General features: G+C 36.9%; 1 protein-coding gene across 1 annotated transcript; it reads right to left on the reverse strand.

Annotated features, from left to right (window-relative positions):
• Positions 1-5836: 5836 nt before the first annotated feature.
• Positions 5837-12177, reverse strand: PRL (prolactin). The gene is made up of 5 exons (XM_008502276.1): positions 11831-12177; positions 10168-10349; positions 9673-9780; positions 8047-8226; positions 5837-6329 (listed from the first exon to the last, which is right to left on the reverse strand). The coding sequence occupies exons 1-5, from the start codon at positions 11865-11867 to the stop codon at positions 6138-6140; spliced, it is 699 nt and encodes a 232-aa protein (XP_008500498.1). The 5' UTR covers positions 11868-12177; the 3' UTR covers positions 5837-6137.
• Positions 12178-21600: the final 9423 nt, after the last annotated feature.

Raw genomic sequence — 21600 nt, forward strand, 5'->3', positions numbered from 1 at the left:
AACCTTCTCTTAAGATGTTCCCACCTTTAGGATCTTTTTGGAAACGTCTACCTGCTGTAACTGGCTGTAGGAAAGAAGTATGTTTATATTACATATTAGTTATGCTTTCAATATGTGCAACTGAAATGTGTTGTACTTTTTATTTTACAAAAAGCCAACAAAAAGTGTCAGCTTGCTGATTATGGATATAAATAAATATAAAAGAAATTTCTGCTTTCAAAACAACCATATGAGTGCTCCCTCTTTCCTCTGTATAAACTATGTTGAAGGCTAAATTTAAACACAACTTTTTCTGAATACAATTAAAAGCATGAAAAAGAAGTTTTGCTGATTTGTATTAAAGTTTGACCTCAGCCAAAACTACTTTTCACCTGTGAAACATGAGAAAACATTTTTCATCTTTTGATTTGCTGGAGGGAAGGATGACATCCAAAGGGACTTCCACAGACTCAAGAGGTGGGCCCATGCCAATCTACTACAGTTCAACAAGTCCCAGTGCAATGTCCTGTGCATATGCGTTATGGGAATCCCAAGCACCAGTACAGAAAATGGAGTAAAAACAGCCCTGTGGAGGACTTCGGGGTGTTGGCTGATGAGAAGCACAACATGAGCTAACAATGTAAACTTGCAGTCCAGAAAGCCAGCTGTATCATGGGTTGCATTAAAACCAGTGTGGTCAGCGAGTCAAGGGAGGGGGTTCTACCCCTCTACTCTGCTCTTCTGAGACCCCACCTGGAATAATGTGTCCAGTTTTGGAGCCCACACCACAGGAAGGACATGGAGCTCTTGGGCTGAGTGCAGAGGAGGGCCACAAAGATGGTCAGAGGGCTGAAGCACCTCTTCGATGAAGACAGGCTGAGAAAGTTGGGGCTCTTCAGCCTGGAGAAATGAAGGCTCCAGGGACACCATATAGTGGCCTTCCAGTATCTGAAGGGGGCTAAAGGAATGCTGGAGAGGGCTTTTTTACAAGGATATTTTATCCCTAAATGGGACAAAGGGTAATGGCTTTGAAGTGGAAGAAGGTCAATTTAGGCTAGACATGAGGAAGAAATTCTTTAGGGTGAGGGTGGTGAGACAGTGTTACAGGTTGCCCAGGGATGCTGTGGATGCCCCCTCCCTGGAAGTGCTCAAGGCATGCTGGATTGGGCTTTGGGCAGCTTGCTTGAGATGGATGTGTCCTTGCCTATGCAGGGGGTTTGGAACTAGAAGTTTTGTAAAGTCTCTTCAACCCAAACCAGTCCATGATTCTATTATTCCACACCTGCTTTGTAGGAGAAGAAGTGGTGTTTCTTGACCATCTCTCTAAAATATGTAATGCATGTATAGCAGTGTCATTATGCATCATCTCTCCGTTTTTTTGTCCCCATTCATATTTATACCATGACAATACAATTTAGGCCAAGACAGATTTCATAACCCCTTGATAAAGAGACCATACCAGGTATGTCATATTTTGATACTAAGGTGATGTGCATGATAGAAATAATTACAGAGACCTCTTAGACATACAGTGAATTTTAATTTTTTTTTTTTTTTTTTGTGAGCTATGACAGGCCCAATGAGGGTTGTCTAGAACAGAGTAAACATCTCTTTCAGAAAAATTCTAATATTTACTGCCATATCAAAAGCTTCAGAATTTGTTTTTGTATCAGTTTCTTTATGTCTTATACTCATCTAGACCTTACTTTCACTTAGCTGGAATCTCCAGTGAAAATAAAAATAAATGGGTATCCTAAACTTCTTGCAAACTATTTCTGATGCTTTTACTTTACATTTTTCATTTTTCATTGTGCCATCCATCAAAAACTATTCTCCAAATAAACTCAGGCTGTGCATTACACTTTCTTCCTTCACATGGCCCTTGAGAGGGAGCATGAGAGAATTTTCTAATATAATGAAGTATTTTCTAGTACAAGATGATAGAGAACAGAGTCTTTTTTCTTTTCTCACTGATGCAACAAGGACACAGAAGAACAGATCCCTTGCAAATAACACAAGAGCCACTTTAAATAAAGTCACTGAGCTGCTTATTGCATTATCTGTGACATGAGGACCCATGGTACCTATTGCATGGGTCTCATGAGGATAGTCTGGAAATCAATTTATTTCAAGTAGCTTCTGTCATAGTAACTTATAATACATGTGCTGTAGGTCCAGGATGTTGAAACATCCAAAAGGTTCTGAGGCTTTAGTTAGGTTTTCTTTAATCATCAAAAGACCCATGTTTTTTTTAACTATACGAACTATTTTTGTCCGTGAAATCAGCCTGGAAATCTCCCAAGAATGGCTCCTGGGGAAGATTATTGTTATTTCAATCATCTGGCAAAAGAAAGGGCCTATTGTAATGTATGATTATTGGCATAATCCTTTAAACCATGCAGAATGCTTTCAAATGTGAAGTCAGTAAAGGTAAGCACAGTAATATCTATATATAGTTTTGAAACTATTTTTACTTTAGCAACAAAGGGATGAGAGCAGCAGAGAAGCTATGTTATTTACCACACTTTGCAGATTTCTGGTTCCTTTTTGTTTGAATTATAACTAAACAGTGCAGTAATGAGGATTTGATTGATGAGTATGGGTCTTGTAATTCTGAAAATACCATGAAAAATATAATATTCTTTATTAACTTCTGACTTCCTTGACCCTGAAAGTTGAAGAGAGGTAGTCAGCTTGATAGTAAAAAAAAACTTCATCAGTAAATTGGAATATTTTTATAGTGGTAATTTGGTGCACAAACCAATTACTGAGTGCACATGTATTTTGTATTCTGCAAATTACTTTGCGACACATCTTATGTGGTACAAAATATATGATTTTTATAGCTTTTTTTTTATGTTACAGTGTAATTCATGTGTATTAATGAGGATTTTCTACACTGTATCCCTTGTTATTATAACAGTGGATTACCTTTGAAATAATATTGTGAATGTAAACTGTAATGTGCAGATGAATTGCCAAGTTATAATCTATAGCACCTTTTTGTTTGTTTGTTTGTTTGTTTGTGGGGCTTTTTTTCCCTGCTAGAAGTTAAAACATTGGAAGCATTTTGTAGGATTTAAAAATCAAAAAAGAAAAAAAAAATTACAGTAAAGAGATTATCACATTACTAGTTAGGCAGCTAAAAAATTACAAATTACAGTACTGTAACAGTACAGTACAAATTACAGTATAAATTACATGTACTGTCAAGAAAATGTTTCCTGAGAATGTTTCCTGAGTGTCTTTAAAATCATCTTATTACTTCTGTTTGGTCCAATGTTTGAAAGTAGTCCTAGAGTTTAGGCTCAAGTCATGAATAAGATGTTAGATTTTTTTATTTTGCATATTTCTACTGCTCCATTGTGGTCAGTGATAAATTCTCTCAGTGATGAATTTCATACTGTTTAGTTTTGGTGTCACAAGGTCTTATCTTAAAGTTAGTGCTGTCTATGGAATCTTGAATATAGTTTTCAAAGGGAACAGAACAAAGAATTTTCAGTCATGTGGACTTTTCCGTTCCTATCACTAAGCAGTCTTAAACAAACAGAAGTAAAGAAACAAGCAGAGCTAATACACTTAGAAAAAAATATTGGTATCAGTTTCTGTTATTTAGAAAACTCATCTTTTTTTTTAAATTCAGTTTAATGTAAAGTAAGGTGTTGGCTATGTAACTATTTCTAGTGGACCAAAACCATTAGTCTTATGAATGTGTGCTAATTAACAAAATATTAATGCATTAAGAATGTATTGTTGCTACTAGTTACAGAAAAAGAAGGGACTTGCCAGCTGGCCCATACTGTGGTTTGAACATTCAGAGTCTGAAGGCATTGTCTGTGCCAGAACACTTGAAAATGAAGGTGTAGCTTTGAATGTACTTGTGGAGTTGGATGTCTTTCTGTTTCTGCGACAGCTGTGATGATTCAGAAAATTAACCAGACCACTTTTAAATACCCTTTTAGCTAAACAGCTGCAAATTAGATAGCTTTTCAGTTGTTTAGAATCTTTTTTTTTTTTTTTTTTGCATTCTCTTCTATCTTTCTTTATGAAATTAAAAACTCATAATTGTACTAAAACAGTCTATAATAAAGCTAGTGCATGCAAGTTTTAAATAATCGGTTTAGCACTGTAATTTTAAGCAGTTAATGGAAGTCATTGTTTTAGATCCAGTCATGTAAGTGTAAAATTATGAATGTCTACCCTATTAATCAACTTACTTTTAAATTGTAAAGAGATTCTGAAGTGGGAGTGTATGCTCAGTGAGACAAAATCATTTTCCCAGCTCAATACAGAGTAGTTCCATTATTCATGTTTTCTTTTGAATAAGAACTCACAATAATTCTAAGCACTTGGGATAATTACGAAGAATATTTTTTGCATTTTTTTCTCTCTTCTCTTTAAAATTCTTTCCCCCTACCCCTTGTGGCATTATAACAGAAAATAGAATAGAATGCTAGGATCAGATCAAATTCTAGCCTGGGCACTTACATTTTGCCTGGTAATTTAACCCATTTTTTTCCTTGATTGTGGTGTTGTACAGCTGTGTGATTTAAACCACTGGTGCATATGTTCCAAGTTTTGTGCCTTTCAGAGCTTATGAAAGATGGCTGTTATGACTGTCCAACAAGGAATTTGTTTGCTATACAGGTGATTTTATATATATTAAAAATGGGCTTAGTGTACACTTATCCAGATAGAGCCTAATAATTCAAACATGAGGAGATTAAAAGGTCATTATACACATAAACATATATATTTTCATAACTAGAAATACAGGTATTTGCTACCTGTATTTCTAGCAGTTGGTGTTATCTCATCCCTATGTAAACAACTATTATGGCTGTTCTTATTCTGTTACAGTAAGGAGAGGCTTAAGCCCTCAAACACCTCTTCTCTGGTGTTTCTCCAAGCTGTCTCAACTCTATAGCAAAGCAGCAGGCTTCTCTTGTGAGAAGCCAAACCGATGAAGATTGACTTGAATCTAAGCTTGTCTGCTGAAGCTGTGTGGTAAAGCCAAGGCCATTTGTTTATGGCTTACAAGGACAGTAGGTAAATATGATCAGTGGCTCCAGCTGCTATTTTACTTCTTTCTTGCTGTGTCACTGTAAGCCAGATTTTTTGCAAAAGCAGTCAATTGTTTTGTTCTTTCCAGTTTTCTGATGTTGAAACATAGTGTTTTGAAATGAGTGCCCGAAAAAGGTTTGAGTGTGACTAAACCCCAAATGAATGGAGACTCTTTGAGTTTATTATAGCAGATACCTTAGCTCAGCTAGTGCCTGTTCAGAACTTGAAAGTTTTCTGAGCAACTGCAACCACCACTTGTCAGGAGTGTGAAGCGTAAGTGGATATGAAATGGAATTTCCTAGTGGGACTTACAGAAACCTATTGGTTCTTTTGCCCTTTGTTCCTTTTACCCCAAGCCTAATGAACCTTTCTTTGGAAATGCCTTTTCTCCATAATGTAAGTATGGATGTAGATATACCCAGATCACTGTCTTTTTTCTTCATGGACTTGGATAGAGAATCAATGGCTATGTCAGCCAGCCAGCATGGATTTTCTTATCTTTCTTTCCCTGACTCAGACAGTTTTCTACAGAGCAAAAGCATCAACCCAAGTACATTGGATTTCAGACCATACTTTTAGTTTAGGCTAGTTTATTGTAAAAGATTATTAATTGGCTTTTTTATGTCCCTTTTTTCCTTTTTTTTTTTTTTTTTAAGGGACAATAAAGAGTAATGGAAATAAGATATCCTGTGGTCAGTAGCTGGAGACTGAGATCCAAAGAGAGAAGCTTCTACTAAAGGTATAAACCATACCTGGTATTTTTCATTCACTGATACCACTCTGTGTTATGCACTTTTGGATTTAATAACATTTTGCTTTGTGTCTGCATGATCTGGTTATCACTTAAATGCTAATAGGTGAGAGGATTAGACAGAAAAGTGTATTCTTGTTACACAAGTAATTTATAACATTTTGTAACATCAAGACAAATGGTGCTAATAGTTGCAGCCAGAATTCATACATACATGCCTGAAAGTTACTGATGATCCTTATCCTGTACAGTCTGACTTTTCATAAAGTTTGCAATGGAAAGCAGCAAAGCAACAAGCAGACCATGATGAATGATTTCAGTAAGTGATCAGGCCCACGAGTAGCTAACAATTACTATCATGGATTAGGCGGCACCTCAGAACCTTGAGATAGTTGTCAATTTTGTGGGAATCTCGGCGGAGGCAATGCAGCAGCTTGTAGAAGGCAAAGAGTCTGGAGTCCTCATCATCGAGCTGCAGGGATGGAAGGTCTTCCCACTGAGAGTAAACTTCATTTCCAGTCTCACCAGAATGAATCTAAAGAGACATAATGATACCATAGTAAATGATAGTGAATCTGGATGTAGAGCAGAAGATTTAAAATTCTGGCTGTGATGAATGCTTGTTGCTAGTGTATGGCTTGTAAAGTGTTTCCTGTTGGTGTTCCCACTGTTCTGTATAATGTGCTATATCTTCCTTTCACCTTGTAATCTTTATCATTTGTTCCTAGAACTTCTCTCTGTGTCTCCAGCTTTGTCTTGGCCCATCTCTGACATGATCTCTCTGATACAGGCAGTTTTCAAGAACGTGTTACTAGAAAAATCTCTCTACAGTACATCTTCATAAATACTGTGCCCAAATTCCTTAAAAATAATTAAATAAAAAAAAATCTGAGTGATACAGTGATCCCTAATATGAGAAAGCTATGTGTAGGAACTCATGTGGTATGTTTGTGTCTGAGGTGAAGACAGATTTAAGTACCTCTGTTTGAAAAAGACAGCCAGTAAGTTTCTCTTATCACAGAAATTTACCTTTCATAGCAGAAAGGAATTCTGTGCCTCTTGATGCTTGTTCATCTTCTTTATTTCCTGCCAACTGCACATTGCAAAAGCACATAGGAGGGTTTCTGCGAAGACCCTTAGCTAAAGCACTTCTGTGGAGAAACTTAGCTAAAAAAGATCACTCAAAAACATGGTCTAACACTAACGAACTTGCCAGCTTTGCCTCCAGTCTCCTTCTGTAAATTATGTGAATGACAAGGTGGTGACAGGGTAACTGCAGCAACTTATGCAATTATCTTGGATCCTTCCCTGTGCTTTTCTTGCGTATGGACACAGGATAGAGATTACACTGATAAATGCATTTGTGGCCTAGGTGAGCTAAGATTACTGAGTAGAGGCACCTAACTGACAGAGACCATGAGTCTCTCTCACCAGTGGAAAGTGGTGGATACAGTGACAGTGACATGCTTAATACTGTTCATCTGTTCAGAGCCTAAGCAAAAGCCAGTAAAGTCAGAAATTCCTGTTAGCATATAGCTCACTGACAGAATGATATATTCATGGACTAACATGGCCCCTTTAAAAATAAACAAGTTAGAGCTGCTTTTATTCAGGAAAGCTTTCAAGAAATTAATAATAACAAAGGTAATTGAGTATGGGTTTTATCAGACAACAGCCTTGTTCAACCTTACAAATTGAGAGTGAACCTAGTTTGAACCAGAGTTCAGAGTATTGTGTGAAAAGGGAAATGAAAGATAACACCATTACTTTGCTGTATGCCACATCTGTGCAATAGCCCAGACTTCCAGAACAGTTTTAAAAACAGTATCTGTTCCTGAAAACTATACACAATACCTATATGTAAAGAGATGTATACATGCACTAAAACATAAAAATAAACAAAAAAATATAAGTATGTGAGGGTGATAAAACACAGATCCAACCTTAAAAAATCGGGATTGCAAATTCAAAATAGTCAAAAATAGAATGATGATTAATCAGTCCTACTGCTTTCATCTTCTCTAGAAACAGGACTGAGGGTATGGTGGATTATGCCATGCCAGTTACATCACATTTTCTCTTTAGAAATTACAAGGCAGCAGAAGAAGGCCAAAGGAAGAAAGCTGAAAGTTCTCAGATCCAGTAATCTTGGATCCCTTTTTTCCCTTCATATATACTATTTCCTTTCCTTTTCCAGGCAGGGAGGGCCTGACTTCTGTACAGCAACAGGATGTTAAGTACCTGATACTTACCCGCCCAATTATTTTCTCCATTCCCTCTAGAAGCCGCTTGTTTTGTTCTTCAATCTCTGTAGCCTTCCAGAGGATGGTTGCAGGAGCTTCTTTGATTCTTTGTACTTCAGAGGCCAGATGGATCAGAGGATCATTCCAGGAGCGCAGCACTCCCACTATTAAATTCAGTAGGTCTCCATGCTGTTTACCCACATTAAGGAAAGGCAGTTAAAATAGGAAGGCTAAATGCTGGCAGCATTAGAAGGCATGCAGAACAATATCCTCAGATACAGTGATTTGGGAACATAGTTCAGGACCTGCCACTGAATATGCCCTATAGCCCTGTCTTAGATACCTCTGTGCCAATTGCATTTTTGAAGTTTGTCAATGTTGTCTTAATGTTTTACAACATTAGCACAAGTAGTTACAATACTGTAACGGAAAATATCACTAAACCACCTCCATGTTAAGAAATAGCAAGGACAACGGTGTTGCATATCTTTGAAAAAAAAACCCAGCAAAGAAACCAGAACCCCTTACCTGATTTTTTAATGAATATTTTAATTTTATTGGCAAATGGAAGGCGTACGTTATGGCAAACCACTAAATAAGTTTTATTGCCTCTAAGTAACTCATGTGTCCTCCCCTTTGAATAATGTGTCTTCCAGCAATAACTCTCAGTTAAAAAATTTTCCTTACTTCTGAACAATAAAAATTTGTAAAGCTTATGGGTAGGGTAGTATTCAAGCATTTCTTTGCTAGATGCACTGGATCTGAGCACAACCAGGTTTGTTATGTGTCCAGGGCTGAGAATTCTATTGCACCCAGTAGGATTTCTGAATGGCATACTGAGAAGATGGTGATACTGGAATTGCAAGGATTGACGACCATTAAGTTGAAAAAGATTTTTCCCTGGCACAACCGCATCCATACACCTATGCTTATATTTTTCTCCAGAGTATGTTCAAATTGTAACAGTGAGCATAGGCTGAACAAGACTACCTCCATCTAAAATTTATAATTATTAAATTGATGGATGCAGCATGTATTTTGCATTATTTCACACTAGAGCCTTTGTATTTGGATGATGATTTAACCACTTTTGCCTACTGGTATCAGCAAGGATATCTGTTTATCTTTTCTTTAGTAATCTCAGTAATTTCAGTTACCTGAAAACTGAATTCCCCTGCCTGCAAAGAGAATTCACTATGCCATTGTATTTTTTATGTTTGTTAATGTAATATTTGTCTTATAGTTGTTTTAAGATAACACAAAATATTGTGGTGTTCTCAGTATTCTACAAGCATTCTACAACTGGCACTACTCCATGAGGTTATATTGTATTTGGAAATAAGATGGAATGACTGAATGTAACATAAAGGAAAAGGAAAGAAAGATTAGTTAAGAGCATTATATATGTATATATTATATATATTATATGTATTCTGTGTAGTCTATTACTTACTTTCAGCAAATGTTAAATCAACTTTTATCGTCTTTTTTGGTGCTTTCCTCTTCCCAGCTTTTTAATTCCAATTGAGATGGTTTCCCTCTCTCTCTGCTGCCTTTCTTCACTTAACCCTCCTTCCTCCCCCCCCCCTCCCTCTGCTCTGTCTCACACTGAATGGCATTAGAAATGGGACTTACATGAATCTGCTGAGTTTGCTCCTTATCTTCAGGGGTGGTTAAGGAGGAAGTGTGGCAGCCATTAACAGCTTTTGTAATAAAATCCCGGCCCTGACTATAGCGTTCATCCTGCAAATCATGGAGGTCAGGCATTATTGAAACACAAGTAAGACAAGGTTCAATTAAACCACTGTATTAACTAATAGTAGTTCCATTGCTTTTACCACTGCTTTTATGCTGTAAAGGTCAAAAGTTTCTGGCAAGTCATTAGAGTGGAACTGGCACCCAGAAAACACAAACTTGTCCTAGAGATAAAGAATGATGGGAAAATTATATCTTTTAATAGAACTGTTGGGCATCTTAGCAATGGTCACCATTGGGACTGTCCCTGTCTGTACAGAAGTCATATTTGCTTACTTATTGAAGGTTTTAATGTGTTAACCTATGTTTGTGCTTAAAAAGTGTTAAATTGTATTTTTATATTTTCTCGCTCTCAGGAAAAGGCAGAGTACTTACAAATTCATTGAACATTTCTGAAGAGAGGAAGTGGATGTAGTGTGAAAGTCTAACTGCTCGTTCAAAAAGTTCCCCAAGGGGAACTTGGCAAGTGCCAGATTCATTGGGGCAGATTGGCAAGGATGTCACTCCTTCCTTTGTCAGAAGCAAGTTGGACACCAAAAGGACCACCAGCAACAAACCTGTTCAGGTGTAAAACAAACCAAAACGGAATCACGTTGACTTGGACGTGCATTTAGAAGTAGCTTTCAGAGCAAGATCCCGAGTGATTTTTGGCTGTACTGTTACATGGCTCAGAGTACCAACTGCTATAAATCAGTGGAGGGAAGTCCTGTAAGTCTGTCATCCCTTCTCTCCTCCACCATCCTGACTTCATAGCAAAGCCTGCTACAGAGTATGAGGACACAAGGTAGCCTGTGTTGCAGAGTACTGTCTCTCTATTTCAAGTCTCTTACTATTGTAACTGCCTACTAATACGGATAAATGGAAGACAAAAAAACCAAAAAAACCCAAAACCAAAACCAAAAAAATCAAACTTCTTCATTGTGTAAATATAGAAATATAATTATATTTGCACAGATATATAAATTTAGAAAATATATTGGGTTTTGGGTTTTTTTTCCCCCTCCTCCTTCTCCTCCTCCTCCCACAGATGCTTTTCTTCTTTGCAAACATTTGGAGTTTGAACTGATTTTTTTAGGAGGGTGTTTAGGTCCCTCTCTTAAGGTTTTGATAGTCCTGGGAGTTCCTTCAGATGATTTTCAGAATCTGCAGTGCTTTACTATTTAGAGTTTAACCCCAAATTACCTATGGTGAAGAAATTGGAGAGAACTGATTTTAAACTTTTAATAATAACAAAATCAGGTTTCTATGAAATGAAATAAAATATGCACAGAAAAACCAATGGAAAAACATAAAAGCATTTATTTGATAAGTTAACTTATTTATTCAAAGAATTCTGTTCTGTGCTCTCAGAATTTTAGTTCTGGAAATTGGCCTGCTACCTGTGTTGGTTCCCTAGTCTAATTTTAAATGTTAAATTAATGTGTACTTCATAATCAGTAGAGCTGTCCCTAATATTATCATGTTATAAGTTTCTTTCTAGTTCTAAGCTCAAGAAAGAAGCATTTATACAATTTTGAAGTAAAACTTCCTCCATCCCTATGAACAAGGTCCATGATGCATGCTGCAGTTAGGAAAATACTCTGGGGAATAATTTGATGAGTAAGAAAACCTAAGAATTCTTGGCTTAGGAAGTTGAAGATGGTTATGAAAAGATTCAATTAAAAATTACTACATTGGTTTTAGACTAGTGGGTAATGACTTTTTGACTTTCAGTCAGTACCTTCTGAGTGGTGTAGCAAAGCAGTCTGGATCCAGTTTTTCATGTGCAGGTGTTGCATACTTCAAGTCTATTTTCTGTGACACTGCACAATGTAAAGGTAGTCTTAGGAGCAAAAGGAGTAGAAAAGGGATCAAGCTGCCTTCCAGTTCCAAGCTTAGGACACTAAACATCTGAGGTGGAGCCAGGTTTCACCATTTCTGGAAGACTAGGCATCTGATAGACTTCAGTTTCTAGAGCTTACATTTCAGTTACTTCCTAATTCAATCTAAATTTAAAGAAATCTAAAAGTTATTAGTTAATGAATTACAAAACTCTTACCTTTCAGTGAAGCTCCCCTGTTGCTCATGGTAGTCATCCTGTGTGATGACTTTCTCTATCAGAAAGAATTCTCAATTCTTGCTCCTGTTCTCTGCACATGCCACTTTTATATACACCATCCAGGGTCCATTTTGCATATATTCAGCAGGTGGTGGAGTTTACCTTGATAATTACAAACATCAAATTGCCTTTCTTCTGCATTCATATTCAGGTTTTGGTTGTTTTTTTTTTTAATTTTTAACTGTGAGAGGGAATTCCATTAAGCTCAGCTGCAGGATCCTAAGTATCTCTGGATGAAGAAAGTGCCAAAATTTTGCCTGAACAAGGTCGCAAATACCATTGATCCTAGAAAGCTCCAGTTGTCATTTCTGAGACACATATTCTCAATATTTCTAGACTGCTGTTCCCACAGCTGTCTTCTCATCCTTTGTTTCTTAAGTTATCCAAGCTTGCGTATGTTAAAATTCTGGTTATTTATGGGAGCCATCTGATGTTTTACAATGTTCACAGTGAGAGAAGCAACAGAAGATGTACTGAAATTTATCCAGAGAAGTGGAACAGAGGCTTCTGGAAAGACAGATCACTACCTGTAAAATTAAAGATATGACATACTGCATACATAGTTCCGTACAGTTAAAAAATATATTACATAGCAAATATGATATAACTGATCCTCAGTCTGAGATAAATAAGGTAGTTCGTGTATTTAAAAAGTAATAATTTTCAGCAATTGAAGAAGTTGAACGATTACTGTTCAATCACAAATGTTCCATGAATAAATCAGCATTTTTTTAAAAAAGAAGCCTATTTACAAAACCATGAGATACTTGAATGCTCTCTGCGTAAAAGATGTGCAAACATGCTGTCGTAATCAGTGGGATTTGTTTCCAGATTTGATGTGTCTCTGGTAATCTTCAAACTGGTCTCAGCAAGCTGGCCCTGTTTTCTTGTTGTATGGGGCTCATCTGTATGAATACGTTAGCAAATGTGTAATCTCTCATGTTTTTCAAGTCCATTTACTGGTGAAAAGACTTTCCAAATTAGATTATAATAATGAATAAGGTATACAGTGTTAATGAGTTCTCTTGCCTTTAGGCAACTTGTTCTGTACTTGTGGAACAGGTATGTATGCAGCCCTGAATCCTTCATCATTTCATAACTGTGGACATGATTCTTGAAGCAATGATGAACAAAGGAGAAAAAAGGTAGATCATTGATGGGGTAAACCATGGAAGGTATCCCTTGGGAAGCAATAGAAGGAGATGCTTCAGAATAAGCCAGAATCAGCAGCAAATGGCCTACCTCTGTAAAGTTTTAGATGATTGCTAGAACAATTTGTTCTGCTCAGAGGCCAGATCTTGTTTGGGAATCGAGGCCCTGATTATTAAATGGAGTAATTGTTGCCTGCATCAGGGAAAAGCAGCAATCTGCTGAAGGCAGTAAAGCAGAATAGGGCCACAACCATAATTCTAGAATGGATGGTAAAAAACAGCTGTCTTCTTAACCACAGTCACACAGATTATGGTCTTGATTTAATTCAGATTAATTTGAAAATCTTCTCCAGCAAGGTTACAGGTGGACTTGAAAAATCCTGGTATCTTATAACATTAGAAGAGTCTTGTGAATAAAAGGAATGAACACTTCTCAACACACCATTTGCTCTTTCATTTGTGGTCTGCTCTTTCCAAGAAAAGCTACTCATTTTGAAGGGTAGATACTGATGCCAAAGTAAGGCATTAAGTTAATTAATAATATGACTAGATAACAGAGGAAGTTATTCACACATACAACAGATTTTGTGTTTCAAAATACAGATAGCTTTCCTAAGCTACCTTTACCATTATTGGAAAGGGAAGCTTCTCTCAGGTCTGACAGCATCAGATCAAGTCTGGTTTCTCATACTACTCACCTACTTTGAGAAGAGCCTGTCTCTTCCTGTGTAAGGGTAGACAAACATCTTAAACAAACACCTTAAAAGTCAACCAAAGGAAAGGTTTATTTGAAACCATTGAATGATGATTTAATTAAGCATCCCATCACAAAATAATATGCTTTTATCCTGAAATCCTCAAAAACTTTACAAATGCGAACGAATGAAAATTGTCAGCAAGTAAGAATCATAGGCAGAAGGAGAAAAGAAACTCTCTTTAAAGTAGATAAATATAAAAGTGTGAGAACTTTTTTCAAGTGTGAGAACTGATGTAGAGGTTAAGAAGTTTATCTATAGCTGCACAGGAAGTCTCTGGGGAAAAAAAAATAATTCTGATTCCCACACTTCCATCTTAAGTGAAGACTGTGATTTCTTCCAATCACAGAATTGTTTTGGTTGGAAAAACCTCTGAGATCATAGAGTCCAACCATTAACCTAACTCTGTGGAGTCCAGTGCTATTTCTTATTGGTACCAAAAAGAAAACAAAGGTGAGAGAATGGGAAGGAGGGGAACAGTAACAATAAGCAGAAATAAACATGTCCAAATATTAATTCCTTTTATAATTTTGAATTAGATTTTATTTAAAAATTGAGGAAAACTTCAAAGAAGCTGAAAATTCTCTGCTCTGAAAGTGATGTGAGGACTATGAAAGTGTCCTGGATTTAAATTCTCCAAAGAAGTAATATGGAACTTGCCAGTCCAACTTCTCTGACTGGAAGTCAGGGACAGCATTGTAAAACTCTTGGAACAATGTGAGGAACTACAAAGCACAGCTGTGTTTAAGAGTGTGTTTGCATCTCTCTTTGCACTTTGTCTTTCGCTGTTGCCTTAGGAATTTAATTGAAGGGGGCTGTTTGTTAGGTTTTTGTTTTTGGTTTTTTTTTTCTTTCTTTCTTTTTTTTTTTTTTTTTTTTTTTTTTTTTTTTTTTTTACCACATTCTTTTTGCCTTCAGGAGCTTTTCTGGAAGCAAAATTAGTAGATTGTTACAATCCACTGTAAACAGCATGCCAAAAGATGGGCTCATTTTATGTAGACTTTGTTGTATAGCTTTTAGCTCATTACTCATGCCTCACAGGAATTACAGTATTACAGATAAGACCATTTAATGTTTCTCAATAATCTTATCTTTCCACCTTATATCAGGTTGCAGGCCATGAATTAGACAACTGTCACATTTTGATCGAGAATTATTGATCACTACTGGAAGAGCCAATATGCTTATTCTGGTTTATTTTATACAAAATTTTTGAGATATGCAAAGTGTTACCACTGCAAATAAAAGGTCTTTTCTAATAGAATAGTTCTTTGTAGAATTACTTCTTTAAAGCAAGTGAATTGAAGACTGGGTAAAATTTCTTGGTTTGTCTTTTACTTACCTGGAAGTATGTGTATTTAACAAAAGATCATTAGTTACTGGGGTCATTTGAAATGCCAGATTTTTGGCTATTTCTAAAAGATGATCCCCAAGTTACGTAAGCAGATTTTATATCTGTGAATGATGAACATGCAAAACTGAATGTACGGAAAAATATTCCAGTATGTATGTGATCTGATTGTCTGACTCTCCCAATACATAATGAAACAACAGGTTTTATCTGTTTGTTTTGCATATGTAAGTTGGAGTCCTAATACTGAAAATATAGTCACTCTTGTCTCCCTATGATAGAATAGTATACAAAGGTATCCAGTCAACTTTATATAATTGTTGGCTTTGGAAAGATACAAAAGTATTTAATCTGGATCAAAACCAAATCCTCAGAGCACTTTGACTTTCAAACAAGTGGAAAATATATTTTTAGGAGGAACAAAACCAGAATATTTTTTAAAAATCTGTATAGTTTCAAATGACAAGTATTTCATCTCTTCTGATTACTCCCCATGGTATCTATGAAACCTTTGTGCAAAATTCAAGTGATTTGCTAGGATTCTGAAGAACAAGTTTGATTCTTCTACGTGATTTTCCATATAGGGAACAGAAAAAAGCATTCTCTCTAAGTGTTTGTCTAAGCAAAACCAGAAACACGAGGACTGAGTACTATCTTAGTTTGATGTCTGCATGAAGGCTGGTAAAAAATAGATAGGAACATAAGGGAAAATTATTTCATATGGAGATAAAAATGAAATGAGGAAAAAAATAGGTGGAAATCTTTGGGAGATTTTCAGTTTACTTTTAAATTAAGTACCAGTGTTGTTTCATACAGTTACAGAAGTATGTATATAAAAAAAAATGGCAGAACGTGTTTGGAAAATGATATATCAACATTACCACTATGAAAATATCTGCCAAGTGCACTATGAAATATTATGTATGAATCACAAGTAGACTTCCAGCTAAAGGTAGCAAAAAAAAGAGGGAAATTTGCAAAGAATGGAGTAAAGTCTAGTTAATATATATTGGTCCTGATACTTGAAGTAATTTGAAGCCTGTGGCTCTGTATTCATTAATACTTTAGCTGTGTATTATCAAATAAACTGGCAGTATAAATTTAATCTGGATCTCACATAATTTCATTATGGGACTTCAGTTGAATTACTGGGAGACCACGTTATGGTACTTACCTTGGCTTGAGACTTGGTATCAGATTTGTCTGAATGGTGGAGGTCAGAGGATAATCATCTGCCAGCCGCTAGGGCAAAGGTATCCTACAAAACTTTTTGTATAAATGAGAAGTGTTAGAGTGAGCCTGTGCTGATTTAGCATTCTATAGAATCATAGAATGTTTTGAGTTGGAAGGAACCTTAAAGATCATCTGGTTTCAAACTCTGGTGTTCCCTAGGGACACCCCCCACTAGACCAGGTTTCTCAAAGTGCCATTCAATCTGGCCTTGGACACTTCCAGAAAGCAAGAATCAAAAACTTCCCTGGGCAACTTGTGCCACTGTCTCACCACCCTCACACTAAAGAATTTCTTCCTAGTTTCTTCCTAAAGCTACCCTCTTCCAGTTTAAAGCCACTACCCCTTGTCCTATCTCTACATGCACTTATAAAAATTCTCTCTCCAGCTTTCCTGTAACCCCCTTCAGCTTCTGGAAGGCCACTATAAGGTCCCTCTGGAGCCTTCATTTCTCCAGGTTGAACAACCCAAGCTTTCTCAGCCTGTATCCATGAGTGGTATCCCAACCCACTGAGAATATTTGTGGCCCTCCTTTGGGCTCAGCCCAAGAGCTCCATGTCCTTCCTGTGGTGTGGGCTCCAAAACTGGACAAAGAACTCAGTGTAGGTGCTCACAAGAGTGGAGTAGAGGAGGAGAATCACCTCTCTTGAACTGCTGGCCCAACATCTCACATTAAGTGGCTACAATAATATTAATCAGACACCTTAAATCCAATTTTCCTTCTTTTTCAGAGCTTGAAACAAGTAAAGACAAATAAGGGAAATACCCACCCTCTGAGAAATCTTTAGAACAGACTCTTGGGATCATTGCAGTAAAGGTGATTATTTGAGCAATTGTGACAGCTTCTGCTGTCTATCCAATTTGAGTCTTCTACTTCAGAGATGGTGAAATTCATATTACATATTAAATATTGGGCCACAGCTGGCCTGATTTCCAAAGCATTAAGTTGCAGTACAGTTCAAATGGAGAAGTATCACAAGCATGGGAGTATTTGCACACTTTAAGGTGTAAGATACAATTACTGGTTTAAACACATCCCTGAAATGTTCTGCCTTAGCTGTGGGAAAAAGTATGCTTGATTCTGAGGCATACTGAACATCACAGCTCCAGAGGCTGGAGATCTAATAATTTAAATGTTGGGTTGTTTTTTTTTTCCTGATTGTCCCATACATTTGCTTTTATCTCCATTTTATTTGCCTTGATCACATTAGCTTGATCCGTCTATGATCAGGAAGTTATTCCCCATAAAATCATGATTTCAGCTCATCATTTTCCAGTATGAAGTAGACTGAGTTTCAAGAATTATAGTATAAGTGCCACAGTGAAACTTAGTAGTGGGCTGGGTAATTACTGGTAGTATTTTAAGTATTGTATTTATGTAGCACACTTTTTGTAGCATACAATTTATGTATTTATTGTATTTATGTAGCACACTTTCAATAAAAGGTAATAAACCACAAAATTGCAATTAGAAGGCCTCAATTTTCCTGCTAATGAGTGGGGGATAGAAGAAATACGAACTTGATTTAAATATTTGCGTATTTTTAATGCTATGGATAAATGCATCACTGGAAAAATATTTCCTTAAGTGCTTCGTAGAACTAGAGCTTGTAAAAGTAAGAGAGTTATTTTCTTTTAAATTACAAATACGTGGAAAAGAGCACTGAAGTGTGCACAGAGATTTCCAGCACATTTTAATAGCTGGGTATTTCCAAGAGTTGTGGTAAATATGCTTCTGTTTTAGCATTCAGTGTTTGATTTTACTAATGGATAGTAACTTAAAATGGCAAATGGAAATTTTGTTCTGTACTTCAGAAAAAGTCCATGTTCCTGAAGATATATTTTTCCTTCCTATGTGAAATACTCTTTGGTCAGATAATTTTTGATAATTACGTAAGGACTGAAAGGGACGGAAAGATAAGTACAGAATTCTGCTTTGGGTTGTGGTATTAGGTGGAAGCCAAATAGCAGCAAAGATCAGTGCAGACGTTCTTGCTTTTTGGGAGGATGTCACTTTTAGTTGTGCACTTACCAAAGGCAGGAATGCATATTGCTGCTCAAAATTCTCCATTTGACAAAAGGATAGAAATGATTCTGAAACAGGATGACCTTTACTTATTTGTCTTTAAGTAAGTATTCAATGTCAGAGGCTTCCCTTACTGATTCCAAAACTTAACACATTCTCTTGTTTGCTACTGTCTCTAAACTGAATACATACACAAAAATAAATAAAATATCGAAGAGATGAGGTGTATGTGTACTGGGCATCTCCTGACACACAGGAAATTTGGAACTTTAGATCTTATTCAGTATCTTATTGGAACTATTCTTCCAATCTACCACATTTTGTAGATATTTTAATTAAGCTTTTCATACATATTGAACGCTGGATAGAAATTAATATTGACAGATTTTTGGAAGACATGTGAAATTGCTTTGGTAAAATACATTTATCTCTTTCCTACAGCTAAAATACTTTTTTTGGGGAAAAATTGTAAAAAAAGTTATTCTGTGACTACATATTCTCTGCTATTAAAAAGAAATGTGTGTTACAAAAAAATGCATGGAAGTGCATACAGATAAATTTGGCATGCACAGCCTATAGTATGTTTTGTGCAGAGGTTGTCAGCTATCCCAGGATATCTGGTAGGATTCTCTTATGCCCTAAGTACTTACAAATTATAGATATATCGGACATCCAGTAACAGAAGCAAAGAAGAAATAAATGAATAATATTAAAATTTTAAATGGCTGAAGAGTGTGGAGTAAACATTTTAAAACAGAAATAGAAAAAACTGTAGTAAAGAAATGTTTTTAGGAGCAAACATTGCTAATCATGTCTTGAAAGGTCAAAAACATGAAATTGCACACCTGCACCACATTTGTATGTTTAAAAATTCATTAAAAAATACTGAAGGCCCATTTCTGTTCAATCCCTTATGTAATGAATATATTTGAATGTAATCACAGCTTTTCTCCTTCAGAGTTTTCTTACTCATTTCCTAAGCCCTCAACCTGTAACCTGATCTTGTGGGATTTACAAAGCTGAGGCCAAAGTCATCATGGAAATGTCATGACACTGCTGTTATCGATGTGCCTAGTCCTTATGAATGGCTGGCTCAGGATAGCTTCCTGATGAGCAAGAGCAGTAAAGTCAGATACACTGTGTGACTTGTTACATGAGCCATAAATTTTGCTTGGACAGGAAGAGGTAAAGGAATAGCTACCTGTTTTTCTCCAGATCTTTCATTAGTGCCATCCAGTACAGTGTATTCATTGAACTTGAAAACATGGGAGACATTGCACTGCTTGGGAGCTTACACTTATCCATCCCTTACAATTTTGTTTTTTCACTGTGATTTTTGTATTTTACTTTAAATTTTTTTTTTTTTGAGTGTGATTATAAAATTATTATTTGAGTTACTGCAAAGACAGCTCTTCGTAAGGGATGATGGCTTCATATTATTACAGTGCTCCTTGGGAAAAAAACAAAAGCACAACAACAAACCAACAGGAGGGAGAGGAGTGCAGCACAGCACAGTCATCCCTTTCTCCATATAGCTTTTCTCTTTGGGCTTCAATTTCAAAGCTTGAAGCTAATGTGCCCTGTGGTGTATACTTCAAGAGCGTTTGGCTATTTACCCGTGAAACATATCAGTACCTACCTTGTAGACATTAGAAAAGGTCAGTTGTTCATAGTGAAAAAAATTAACTAGTTTGTATCCTTCATAAAAATGAATATGCTAAAAAGAGGTATTCTTTTTTAACATTGTAAACTAAAAGTAATTCTTATTGAAGGACTGAAGTTTTACTCAGATTAAGACATTTTTTCCTTAAAAAAAACCAAACCCAAGAACTTCCACAAACTTTCTACAGAAATTATGCTTCTCTGAGCATGTATTCTGTCAACATCCTTGATCTATGAGTCTTTCAAAAAATATTTAGGGTGGAATACACATCTGTATCAAAAATAGTGCAAAATGAGTCGACTAAATGCTGTTATACATGTCACTTAGAATCACAGAACCATAGGATGGTTTGGGTTGGAAAGGACGTTAAATACCATCTATTTCCAATATTCCTGCATGGTCCAGGACACTTCCCACTCAAGCAGACTGCTCAAAGCATCATCCAATCTGTCCTTGAACACTTCCAGGGCATCCACAGCTTCCCTGGGCAACCCCTTCCAGTGCGTAACCTCTTTCATAATGTCTAACGTAAATCCACCCTTCTCCAGTTTAAAGCCATTCACCCTTGCCTATCACTACATGCCCTTGTAAAAAGCCCCTCTCCGGCTTCCCTGTAGGACCCCTTCAGAGACTGGAAGGCTGCTAGAAGGTCTCCCCAGAGCCTTCTCTTCTCCAGGCTGAACAACCTCAACTCTCTCAGACTGTATTCATGGGAGGTGCTCCAACTCATCCATTCATGATCAGAATGATCTTTATGGCCCCTTCACTCCAAGAGATCTATGCCCTTCTTATGTTGCAGGTTCCAGAACCAGACATAAAACTCCATGTGGGGTTTTCATGAGGGCAGAATAGAGGGGGAGAATCACCTGTCTTGACATGCTGGCTACACTTCTGTTGATGAAACCCAGGGTACTCTTGGCTTTGTGGGCTGCAAGCACGCATTGCCAGCTCCTGTTGAACTTCTTATCAACCAAAACCCTAAGTCCTTCTCCTCCTTCTCAATCCATTTTCTACCCAATATGTAATTCTGCTTGGCATTGCCCCAACCTATGTGCAGAACCTTTCACTAGGCTTTGTTGAAATTCATGAAGTTTGCATGAGGCCTGCCAAGGTCTCCCTGGATGGCATCCCTTTCTTCAAGCATGTCAACTTCACCATACAGCTTAGTGTTGCTGGCAAACTCATTGGTGCACTCAATCCAACCATCCATGTTGCCAACAGAACTTTTAAAGTCCACTGGTCACAGTACCAACCCCTGAGAAAATCCACTTGTCACTGATTCCTTCTGGAGCATCACCCCATTTTCCTCACCCACTGAGTGGTACACCTGACAAGCCCACGTCTCTACGATTTAGAGACAAGGACATCATACAGGATAATATAAAATGCTTTGCAAAAGTCCAGGTAGGTGACATCTGTTGCTCTTCCCTCATCCACTGGTGCTATAACCCCCTTAATAGAAGGCCACCAAATTTGTCTGGCACATTTTGTATATAGTGAGGCTATGTTGGGTGCCACCAATCACCTCCTTATT

This window comes from Calypte anna, chromosome 2, assembly GCF_003957555.1.
Source record: "Calypte anna isolate BGI_N300 chromosome 2, bCalAnn1_v1.p, whole genome shotgun sequence".
Taxonomy (NCBI): domain Eukaryota; kingdom Metazoa; phylum Chordata; class Aves; order Apodiformes; family Trochilidae; genus Calypte; species Calypte anna.